Source organism: Antechinus flavipes, chromosome 5 (assembly GCF_016432865.1).
Source record: "Antechinus flavipes isolate AdamAnt ecotype Samford, QLD, Australia chromosome 5, AdamAnt_v2, whole genome shotgun sequence".
NCBI classification, from domain to species: Eukaryota; Metazoa; Chordata; class Mammalia; order Dasyuromorphia; family Dasyuridae; genus Antechinus; species Antechinus flavipes.
This window is the reverse complement of record NC_067402.1, coordinates 262,348,582-262,361,307: the sequence shown is the minus strand read 5'-3', so window position 1 is coordinate 262,361,307 and position 12,726 is coordinate 262,348,582. Positions and strand designations below refer to the sequence as shown.

At 36.3% G+C, this 12,726-nt stretch overlaps 1 protein-coding gene across 1 annotated transcript in view; it reads left to right on the top strand.

The window, feature by feature from the left end:
• The window catches only part of POC1B (POC1 centriolar protein B), a 92,492-nt gene that overhangs the window by 34,900 nt on the left and 44,866 nt on the right, over positions 1–12,726 (top strand). Inside the window, exons 7-9 of the mRNA XM_051963640.1 lie at positions 654–787; positions 4,853–4,921; positions 5,348–5,500. Of these exons, the coding sequence (XP_051819600.1) occupies positions 654–787; positions 4,853–4,921; positions 5,348–5,500 (356 nt within the window). The remainder of the gene's footprint in view (positions 1–653; positions 788–4,852; positions 4,922–5,347; positions 5,501–12,726) is intronic.

Genomic DNA, 12,726 nt, shown 5'->3' with positions numbered 1-12,726 from the left:
GAGTCCCATTCTTTGGGAATGCTGCAGGGTCTGGTTCTTAAATCACATATAGAACCTTATAGAAAATAATTTCCTACAATGACCCCAGCCTGAATTTAAGGCAGAAATCCATTTTTTTTTAATGTTATATCAAGTGTATTTTTCCATTTCTTCAGGACAGTTCTCATCAACTACTTAATTGTATTTGATGCCTTTTCTCCTCTTACTAATTAAATTAGTTTTTAGATTTTTGAGCTAAGATATATGTTTCTATATTTGTGTGTGTGTGTATATATATTTCAAGCTAGTAATAATTACTTGACAGAGATTGGCTATGTGTCCAATAACTTGGTAATTACAAAGTGAAATACATTAATATTCTATGACACACTCCTATTTTCCAAATATTCTTGTCAAACTGGCCAGAACCACATTTTCTTGATGTCAAAACATTCACCCAAGCCAGTTGTCAAGATATTTTAACCTACTTATTTTAATTTTTAATAGAATTAATTTTGTTGAGTCAACCTACAACAAAATAACTTCTTTTAAAATGAAATTTTTACCCACTTACACTTGAGGTAAAGATACTGCTTTGAAATCCTAGAACCGATCTAAAATATGTCAAAATATAATGATGTCTGAATGTCCCTTTTTTTCCTCATGTAAATCAGTTCACAGTGGTGGAGTCAACTGTTTGTCATTCCATCCTTCGGGTAATTATCTCATCACTGCCTCATCTGATGGCACCCTTAAGATCTTGGATCTAGTAGAAGGAAGACTCATATATACGCTTCAAGGACACACGGTACTGGCAGTGACATTTTACATTTTTAAATAGATACATTTCTTTAAATCCTGACGATATTATATCTTATCGTCCATTTCATTGCAGCGTGTTTTTTGCTGCTATTATCAAAGAAGTTGTTTTTATGTGATTAGTTTAATATCATTTCCAGTTGAACAACTCTTTAAACTGTGATTTGTCACTGGATATTCTTGGTATTTCATATTCATTAACTACTCAATTAACCCTTCCTTGTATTCAGACTATATAAATAGTTTAGACATGTCCTATTTTTCAAGGAAAAGCCTTGAATAATTTCCTAAGTGCATAACTTATGTAATTTTCTCTGGAGCTTTCTTTATGTTCTTGAGATTGTCTTTTTCTAAAATACACATTTACAGATTAGATCTCAAAGGAGAATTGTGCTAAATGTACAAAGGGAGAAAGAGCTTGTTCTGTTATCAGATGACATGTACTTTTCCTGACTTGTTTTCTACTTTGCTCACAGCAGCTGGTGAGTCCGGGAGTACAGGTGGTATTATTCCCATTTCATAAATAAAGGAACTCAGGTTTCACGAAGTCAAGTGACATGCTTGTGGTCATTAAATGTCTGAGATTCAAACTCAGATCTCCTAACTTTGAGCCCAGCACGCTTTCTGATGTGCCATGTTTAAAAAGCAGAAATAGACTATAAGTTATTTTTGGTTTGTTTGTTTTGCGAGGTCATTGCCTTGCCCAGGATCACACAGCAAGTAAGTTAACTGTCTGATGTGAGATTTGAACTCATATTCCCCTGACCCCAGGCCAGTGCTTTACCTACTGTGCCATCTACCTGCCTGATTAAGGCTTTTTAAAAAAATTCTAGCTCATATATAATCTATAATATGCTTTCAGCTGATAAGTAGAAGCCATAAAAAAGAAGTGATTGAAAGGCAATAACATAATTAGTAGCCAACAGACCTAGCTAGACGTGTGAAAGAAAATTATGTGTTCTGTGTTTTAGGCAAAAGCCTTCCAGAAACAATGTTGTTATTAACTTAGATTAACCTAATTCTAAACATTTCTGCTTAGAGAGCAGTCCAAAGATAGACAGATTTACTTTGATGTCTTTGGTAATTCTCAAACAAAATCATTTTAGAATGAGTGTCCTTAAATAAGATTAAATAAGGACAGACAAAAGATTAATTTAGCATGTTATTGGGTCTTAAAGTACATTTATCTTTAGTCATTCATTCCTCATTTGACCATCTTTGGCCTTCTAAAGATTCCTGTTCTATTGAATCAGAAGTGGTACCCAAGAAATAAGAATCAAGGCTTTTTCTTTCAGAGTGAAGAGACTCCGTATGTTTCCACAGCTAAATAAAAAGAAATTTAATAGGTTTGTGAAAGAAGTACATAGAATAGGAGGGCACATTCAACATAATTTTTTTTTGCCAAATAATTGTTCTTCACATAGTTGTTGAAATTTTTTGAATATGTGGCTTTATTAGTAAGTTGAAGATACAGAGAGACAGCAGGAATTCAAGTCTATATGCTTCATCCCTTCCAGTGTCACTGAGTATCCCCGTGAGGCTCACTGAATGGTTTTAGTGGTAGCTGCCAAGGGCAGGATGGGAAATGAAAGGAAAAACTTCTACCCAACCTACCTTTTGAGGAATCTTCTCATATGAGGTGGAATGAATGAGGTTAAGCTGTGTGAACAGTCCAAGGGACGCTCTGTGCGGGTCCCTCAGGGATGCTGACAAAGCTGGCTTTGATGCTTTCTAGCAGATAACCATGGGCATCTCAAAAAGACTCAGTTTCCTTATCTTTAAAATGGGCCTAATAATATTATACCACACACTTCACAAAGTTATTTTGAAGTGCTATGAAAACCTTAAAATATTATATAAACATGAACTATTGTTATTGTTAAATTTTACTAATACCATTCCACTTAAAGAGATTATTACTTATATAAAAGAAAAAAATTCTGATTTCTTATGGAACAGGTTACTCAATTTAATTTTAGAAACTTGGCTGTAAAAACAGATAGTACATGAGATTTTCAAAATTCAAGAATTTAGTTTTGATATTTTATTGAAATATGCTTAGAAGAATCGCACATGTTTATATTAGATTGCTTGCTGTTTTGGGTGGGGGTGAGAGGGGAAGGAGGGAGGAGAAATTTGGACATAAGATTTTGCAAAGATAAATGTTGAAAACTATGCATGTATTTGGAAAAATAAAATACTATTTGAAAAATCTTCACAAGAAAAAAGAGTTTAGTTATGAATTGAGGAATACTTTATTTGACAAATATAGGATCTTCCAAAGTCTTTAAAGGCTAGATGGTATTTTTCCAGTAGTATTTTAATTTTTCTAAATACATGTAAAGATGGTTTTCATCATTCATTTTTGTAAAACTTTATGTTCTAAATTTTTCTCCCTCTTCCCCTATTCCCCCTCCCTAAGACAGTAAGCAATCTGGTGTGGGTTCAATGTGTTCAGTCCTTTTAAACATATTTCCATATTTGTCATGTTGTACAAGAAAAATCAGACTCAAAAGGGAAAAAAACCATAACAAAAAAAACCCAAACAAATAAGTCAAAATACTACGCTTTAATCCACATTCAGTCTCCATAGTTCTGTCTTTGGATGTGATCAGCATTTTCCATCTTAAGTCTATTGGAACTCTAAAGGCTAGATAGTATTATTATTCATATTTTATTTACAGATTTTTTTTGGAGGTGAGCCATCATTGCTTTTTATTTTGACTCAAAAGTTGCTTTAAAATCGGTAAATTCCTTAATTCTATAGGGAAGTAATCACTTTTGCCAGGAAAACTTTTTTCAGACTTTTTCAGACTTTCTCAGATACATATGTGTCTATGTCTATCTTTATAGTCACTAAATTGGACCAGATAGTTTTTGAGGTCCTTTCCACTCTGTGATCGAGGCTATAACCTTTTTATCTTCCTAGAGTTATTCGCACTGGTCTCTCCATCTCTCTGAGAAAGCTTCCCAACAGGTTGTAAATGCAGCAGCCATTTGTGGACTCAAGTCCAGGTGGTTTGATCTGCTGTGGTTTTCTGACCTGATTGAGCTCATCCTTCCTTAGACATCTTGGTAGCCTTTTACTCCCAGATGTTCTCCATGTTGGTTCTGGACTTGGTGTACAAACCCACTCGATTGTTATCATCCCTAATCAGTTCAGCATTCCTGAGTTCAAAGTGATTCACCCGTTTCAGTCTTTACAGCCACAGAATTGTACCACAGGTTTCCATACTCTCCCCTCCCCCAAAAAAAAGAATGTTTGCTAATAGAACTATATCTTTAATTTGCAGGGCCTAAGTAACTATATCAAAGTGAAGTAAAGAACATTGTATTATTGAAGAAGTTCCCAGGATTCAGTTCCTTCCACATCTGGATCTGTAGCTTTTCTGAATACAGCTATTGTCATAAGTTTTTGTTTTTTTTTTTTAGGTGGTTATTGCTGCATAGAGATTGTTTTTTTTTTTTTTTTTTTGAGTGAGAAATTGTCCATATTTGATTTAGAAGTGAACTTAAAAGGAAACAAATTGGAAAAACAGAAAGCAAACATACTCTTTTAGGTCAAGCTATCCTAGAAAGGGTAAATGCCACTTGTATTTTGGTGTGAAATGAGCTTCAAATGATGACCATAAAGTTTTACGTACTTTTAATTTTTTCACTTTATTAATGGGAGAAGCAGATAGAAAAACCCAAGAGAAGACTTTGAAGTAGGAAATGACCTGTGTTCATATGTTGGCTTCCCAGCCCATTCCTTGAAATGTCTGCTGCTGATATGAATATTTCCCAGAGTGGAAATCTAAAAAGACATACTTAAAGATAAAAGAAATTATGATATTTTCTCATATTATTTTCTTGTTATAATTTATAATTGGTTCAGTATTATTTTAATCTTGTCCACTGTTAGCAGTTGATGCTCAATCAGGAGTCTTTTAGAGTCTGATTTCTATGAAGTGAGATGAAAAATAGACTGCAGTTACTCTCTGTAATCTTGTTTATTCTAGAGTATCACTGATCATATCTTATTTTCTCCTTCCTGTGTTCTCTTGTTCCATAGGGACCCGTCTTTGCCGTTTCTTTTTCAAAAGGTGGCCAACAGTTCACATCTGGAGGTGCTGATGCTCAGGTTTGTGAGCTCCCCCAATTCTCATACTTCCTAGCTGAGTGGCTGGGACCTCTCACCTCCCTGCTTAGGTTTTGTTCTCTAGGTGGTGAGGGGGGTGAAGTCGATGGCCTCATTGGTACTTCCCAGCTGCACTGTTCTGTGATTCTGTGACATTCACCCTCTGTGCTTTGAGGAATGCCATAAGTTCAGATGTATAAGCTGTACTCTACTTAATACAGAAATGACTTTATAATTTCAGTCACAATATACCTTGTGTATAGTATTTCATAGTGTTCAAATTGGAGTCCAGTTGTCTATTAGGAAGTCACCATAGTGTACCAGAATCTTATAAGACTAATTAGATGTTGAGATTCCTTTTAAGATCAGATACATTTTAAATTTCTATACTGAAAATATTAACTATCTTTATTATTTGTTTTTATGTAGATTTTATTGTGGAAGACAAATTTTGATGAAATGAATTATAAAGATCTTCTGAAAAAAAACATCAAACGATTACATTTTGATGCTCCACCTCATCTTCTTGATATTTACCCAAGAACTTCTCATCACCATGAAAGAAAACCTGATTCAATTGAGGTGAGTATTAGCCACTTCCTAGAAGATTAAGGCCATCAGCCCTGAGGTCTGCCAACTTCTCTCTTTTCCCATCCATCCTCATGTTTTCATCTGCCCTCTCCTCTCTGTCTCAGAGGAAGAAGCAAACATCCCTGCTCCATTGTAATGAGAGCCATCATGGACGTCCTCAATCCCAGCCTCTCACTTTCATCGAAGTTATTCAGCACGTCTCCTGCCTCTCTCGTATATTCACTCTCTCCCTTTCCCTTGGTACCTTTGGCTTTTTAAGACTTCTTTCTTTTCTTTGCTTCTGAATCCACATGTGTAGTTTTCCTTAGAGTGGCTCTCGGTGCAGCTATTGTATGGGCTTGAGGAGCTACAAAGAAGTACGCTATCCTTGTTGGCTGTCATCTCATATTATTCCTTTCCACTGCATACGATGAGTCATCTAGACGTTTTTTGCTGCTTTATATAATTTGTTTTCTACCTTGATCACTTTTTTGGGGGAAGAGGGGACAGTACAATCGAGGTTGTGATTTGCCCAGGATCACATAGCTAGTAAGTGTGAAGTCTGAGGCCAGATGCGAACTCAGGCCCTCCTGATTCTTAAGTTTCATGCTCCCTCCACTGCATCCTCTCTCTGTCCCCCTCCTTGCCCACTTTTGAAAAGGGTCTCCTTAACTTCTTCATCGCCAGATTAATTTTCCTTTTCTGAAAATTCATCTCCATTGACCTCTGTGTATTTGGTACAGTTGATGGTTGCAGTCTTTTATAACTCTTTTTTCACTTGGGTTCCATGACAAAATCCTTATGGTTCTTACAAGCAGATTGCTTTAGCAATTCTCTAGAAGAGATATTAGCCAGAAAGGTTAAGGACTGAGTACCTCCTTTTCAGTGGGTATAGAGAGCAGGAAGATTCAGTATATAGTAAGCATCTACCATATTATATAAATCATCACGCTGGGCCCTTGGAATACAGACAGAAACAGAGGAACACAAACATGCTTAAGATGCAGATTGTCTTCCCCTTAGGAGAAAAAGCAGAGGGGCTTAAGGAGTGCATTTCCATTTTCTGTATTATCAATGTTATCCAGAATTAGATATCTTGGGGGAACAAAATAGAAGAGCTTCAGTTTCAACAGAAAAGAATAAATAAACAGAAGGAAATTCTGACCTATGTCAGGAGATTGGAAAGTGGTATGTCATACATAGAAAAAAGGGAGGAAGGTGTCCCTGAGCATGTGGGGTTGATGAGCAAATATAATACTGTTCCTGCATCCCAGGAAGCCAGGTGCTCTGAAGCAACAGCAGCTGCCGCTTATGTTCTGATGAGCTGGGTACATAGGTGCCACCAGGTTAGCAACAGGGTACTAGGTATGGAGATTTACTCTGAGGATAAGGAAGGCAGTTTTCTGCCAACCTAATAAAATTAAGAGAGATCACACTGCTTTCCCAGGGGATGGATCTAGCACATACTGATGAATCTCTCAACACTAAAGATTCCAAATCCTTGGACAAAAATCCTGAAGACTTTTGGGACACAGAGGATCTTGGCATCACTGCTGTAAACTGAATGAAAGAGATTTAGAAGAAAGAGGCAGCTTTAGCAAGTAATGGCTGATGAAGAAAGATATTAGCTGAGAATGGGGTTTGGGTTTTGGATCATGGTCTAAAATAGATTCTCATGCTTCTTGTCATGGACCCCTTGGTAGTCTGATGAAGCCTTGTTCAGCATTATGTTTTTAAATGCATAAAATAAAATACTTACAAGTACACATGAAGCCAATTGTGTTGAAATTGTTATAAAAAAAATATGCATATGCATATATATGTACATTTATGTATGTGTATGTATATTAATTTTTTTAAAACAGGTTCATATTTACCATGGTAAGATCTCCTGATCTAAAACATAGGAATGATAGGCCCATAGCCAGATATGGATTGCACTTTTATAAAGGCTGAGAAGAATTCCTTTGTAATTTTGCAAATCTAATTTAAAAAAGGGAGGGGGCTTTAAATTAAAAAAAAAAGTCAAAAGAAAAATTTCCAACATTTATCCACCAAGTTAAATACAACAGAAAGTATCTAGAAAGAAAACTAGTTGAAACATTTGGAAATTTATAGGAGGAAAAAAATCCAAGAAAGGAATTGGGTATAATAAAACCCTTGGTCCCAAATATTTATATGCAAATTATCCATAAACTAGAGATTCTGATTCAATATGAGGAAATCTAGGGATCAGAGTATCAAAGCAGAGAGGTGCATATTTGAGTTAAGACTAACAGAGAATATACTATAGACCAGGACTTCTTAAAACTTTTTTCCACTCAAAACCTCTTTTTGCCTGAGAAATTTTTATGTAACCCCAAGATATATAGGTATACAAAAGAATTATACAAATCAAACATTTATTAATAATAAATCATAAATTTATTTTCTTTTCCAAATGTATGTAAAGATAATTTCCAACTTTTGTTTTTGTAAGACTTTGTGTTCCAAATTTTTCTTTCTCCTTTCCTTAATTCTCTCCTCCCCAGAACAGAAAGTAATCTGACATAGGTTAAATATGTGCAATAGGAAATTTATTTTAAAACAATTTTTGGTATACATGTAATTTTATCATTTTTTTAAAGATAAAAGCAAATTTTCATATTAATGAGATGGATGTACTTGTTTATCTATTCATGAAGAAATAAATCTTGGTGAAACATTTGATACTACTGGATGTAGAGTATACAGAAACCTTTTACTATTGCTAAATTTTTCATGACCCCCACATTCAGTTATGAAACTCCATATGGGCTCACGACTCACAGTTTAAGAAGCTTTGCTAGAGACCACTTAGACAGATGGGAGCAATAGATGAAGAGTTTGGGAAACATCCCAAGTCTGACAGGTATTAGTTTATATAAATAATAAGATGGAATTTAGTAGTAGGTTTTATAGCCAAGAATATTAGTGGAGTGAGAGAACAGTGATATGTGGCAGCTATTAAAAATGATTGTGATTCTGGACTGCATTAGAAGATTCTTTGAGGACAAAGTTTTTTTGGTTTTGCCTGTGTGTTTCTAAAACCTCAGAGTTAAGTTTAGTACCTGACACAGAGCAGATAGTTAATAAATGTTTACTAACTTATTGACTAAATGGAGCAGTAGATAATTCTTTGGAAAAGGGGTCGGAAAGTCCTAGGATCAATTCCAGCCTCAGACATTTATTAGCTGCATGATCCTGAGCATGTCACAGAACCTCTCTCTCGGCCTCAGTTTTCTTGTCTATAAAATGGGGATAACAATTTGGAAAACTAGTTATAGATAGGTAAATAGACCGATATTCTAATTCTTAGAGAAAAATACACATATATGTATATATATATATGTAGTCCTTAGAGAAAACAATCTGTAATCTTGTTGCTTTCTCAGAGTTTATCATTCCATTAAAATTTCTGACTTTTACATTTTTCTCTCATCCATCTCCTTTTTTGGATAATATCAATTATTGCCTACCCTTGTAATCCCTCCTTCCTTCCAACTAGCCACATTTTAGTACCTGATTTTACTAAGATTAATAGTAAATGGTGGTCCTGCTAATTCAGGTAAAAACCAAGAAGGGTCCCTAGCAAAGGACCCAAGCATGTTAGGTCATGGGTCAGGGTGATCCAGCCTGACTGAGAAACTGAAAACTCAAAAGTTCCTAGAGATAGAGGGGTCCAAGCCCTCCATCTTCTTTATCCCTCACACACTTAAAAGGCTTCCCAAACAACTTTGAACTGAGTGTTATGGCTAGGGACTCCTAATGGTGTCCTGAGAAAACCGGCTGCTCGATATCTCAGTTTACCTCCCTGTAAAAATCTGCTGGAGCCTGCGTCAGTCGACTTGACAGCAAAGCTTAAAGGACCAGCACTTGGCAATAACTGGCGTGTAAAAAGCTGCTGAAGCAAAAGGCATCTGAGTCTCCATCTGTCGGTTTTCTTTCTTAAGCTCTTCTTAAAATAAAATGAAGGTGTTAATTTTTGGGGGAAAGAGCACCCCATTTCTGCATGATGAGCATCTAAATAAATGAGAAAAGTCTCAAAGGGCTCCTCTGAATACAGACTGATGTGATTTTCAAGTGGATTGATACGAGGTCCTAACAGACCCTGAAAACAGGCTGATGGTTGTGATGCTGCTGCTGGTATTAATAATAACATTCATCTTTGTATAGCTCTTTAATGTTTGCAGAGCACTTTACATGTATTATCCTATGTGATCCTCACAACATCCCTGGGAGATACATTATTATCCCCATTTTATGTATGTAGAAACTGAGATTGATGTTAGTGACTTGCCCAGGGGCACACAGCTAAGTATCTGAAGTCAGATTTGAACTCAGGCCTTCACTAGTCTAGTAAAAGGAAAAGCTCTGAAAAGACCTAGTGGGAGTCAAAGTAGATAGCATGTTCATTTAGGGTACTTTGAATTTAACTTTTGGTAGCATGTTCATTTAAGTTTAGTTTGAATTTAACTTTTGGTAGTTTATTATTTTAATTTTTGCAAGGGAATGGAGGGAGACAGGGAGACAGGCAGCATAGTATGACTTCACATTCGTGCTTTCTGCCCAGACTTCAGGTCAAACAATCCTATGGCAAACTCTTGCAACATGTTTTAGTAAAAATTAAATTCTGGAGACTTGGACAGTTTCAAGTCATGTTTTTTATTTTTGAGAAATTTGAGATTTAGTGTATTTTTCCGAATCAGATCTTAATGATGGAATTGAATAAATATAAGAACAAGGATATAGGGGAAAGGCAATTGTATATTATTGGCTTATCTGATGAGCTTTCTGGCAGTAATCTGGGAATCTCTTAACACATTTAGCAGCTTATTTTCCTGCAGGATGGTTGACATTTTATTGTGTCTTTTCTTTGAAACTCATTTGGAATTTATGTAATGATCTTACTCTTTCAGTTGGAAATCATTTGGCCTCTTTAAAAGCCCCTTTCTCTCCCCTTCCTTCTCTCCCCCTCCCCCCCCCCCCCTCACTAAACCGAGGGGAATGCAATGGGACTAAATACTGATGTTCCTTTGGTTCCGGGATGGCAAGTCCCAGCCAAACCCCATCACCACCTGATTGGAGAATAAAGTGCCTCTTTTCTAAATGGGCAGAGCTAGCAGCAGCAGGACAGCTTTGTAAATAGAGAAAGGAGACAGCATGAGCGATGTATTGAGTGTAAAAGCTCAGGGTCAGGTACTAGCTGTGGATAACATTTCCTTGCTCTGAGCCTAACTCAGATAATCCTGAAGTAAAAATTTGGCGTGGTTCAGAGCCTGTATTACTGAACACACTTGGCCTAAGCTTCCTGTAATGAAAACAACTTTCATTAGGTGATAAGAAGTCCTAGAGGAAAAGAAATTTTAAAGATCCTGTACATTCAGTCAAGAACTGACTTCCACTCTGTCCTCCCTGGTGCTGGACACAGGGTAGGGTGTGGATTTGGGTTTTCTTGACTTCAGAACCAGAGGTGAAGCCTATTCTTAAATTTGGTGTGTTCTAGAGCAGGGATTCTTAAACTTTTTCCACTGGTGACCCCTTTTCACCCAAGAGATTTTTATGTGACTCTGGATATGCAAGTGTATAAAAGATATACAAATCAAACATTTACTGATAATCATAATTTCATGACCCTTTCTGCTACAAGATCCCATATGGGAATCACAGTCCACAGTTTAAGAAGCTTGGTTCTGGAGGAAGTCATTTTAAGAGAAAGATTCAACATCATTAATTCTATAAGAAAAATCTGTTCATAAAATGTTTTGTTTTTTTTTTTTTCCAGTGCTTTGGGGATTGGCAGTTGCCATACTAGATGTATTAAGTCTAGGTTGTTCTCCCAGGAAATTAAAAAAAGCAAAGAGGGAAACACCACAACTAACTAACTGCTTTATAGGTGTTTAATTGATTCCCCAGGAGGGATCAGTTTATTTTCTAAAGTAAGGAATTTGAATAGTCATTTCCATTTCTTTGGACATTGATCATGAAGATAATTTTTCCTTTTTGGCTTAGGGTCCTGCTCAGAACATCCTAAGTAGTACTAACCAAGTTTCTTAGTGTTATTACCTTTGTACTTAGTTATAGGAATTTCTATTTGCTGTCTTTTGAAAAGGAAGATGAGATTATTGGGATTTTTTTTTCTAATGCAAAGATTGAACATTGAGTTGGCATGTACACTAATAGCTTTTACATATACAACTCTAGGAAATGTCAGTTAATTCATTGTATTTAGAGTATGGATGTTTTTCCAATCAATCTCTCCAATGTTAGATATTTGTAAGTGCGGGTGACTAGTTGTCCTTATATAATCTTATCTCCATGGATGAACAATTCCTGGAGAACACTAGATGGCAGCAGATAAAAGAAAATCAAGTATCTGCTCCAGTATCTGAACTTGGGGGAAGACTGGCCTCCTTTCATTTCAGCTCCTTTCTCTTCCTAGAGTGAACTTGGGGCTTATTCAAGGCTCCTGGGCAGGAATGAGCCTGGGTTTGCATTCCCCTCAGTGAAATCGTGAAGTATGTATTTCCTCGATGGCAGAATTGTACTGAGGTTGTAATTGTCCCACTCTTTTCCTGCCCATAGATCTGTAGATCTAATCATTCGCCAGATCTAGACTGGTCAGGACCAGGTTATGAGGATTAACAATCAATTTGTCAGTGGGACAAGAGTATCAGGGAGAGGAGAGATGCACCAACTCCACTACATTTGGGGCTGCAGTTATAGAAATGTTCTTACTGTTTATAGAATCATGGTTACAGTTACCTAGCAACTAAAATATCTTTAAAATGAACTTATTTTAAATTCAGCATGCATTTACTAAGATTGTAATGATGCACATGGCACATATTTTAATGGATCTGTGAACTCATCGATATGTGAGGACTGTAGCCCATCCATAGAATCTTATCCTATATGACTGGTCCATATTCTCCCTCCCATAAATTTTTCCTCTGGGGCCACCCAGTGTGCTGGAGGGCCTCTGTATCTCTTAACTTTTTGTGAACTCCAGTGGAGAACAAAGACCACCTATCATTTTTATCCCTGGTTCACTCCATGGCTAGTCTACCACTGTGATGAGAGAAGGATTGAAATGGATGACCTCTGAGGTCCAATCCAGCCCTATGTAGCTCTATGACCTTGTGACCTCTGAATGCTTTTTCTACCTTGCCTTTCATCTTTTCATAGAGTTTTATTAGAGGTTAATGATATGGTGGCGT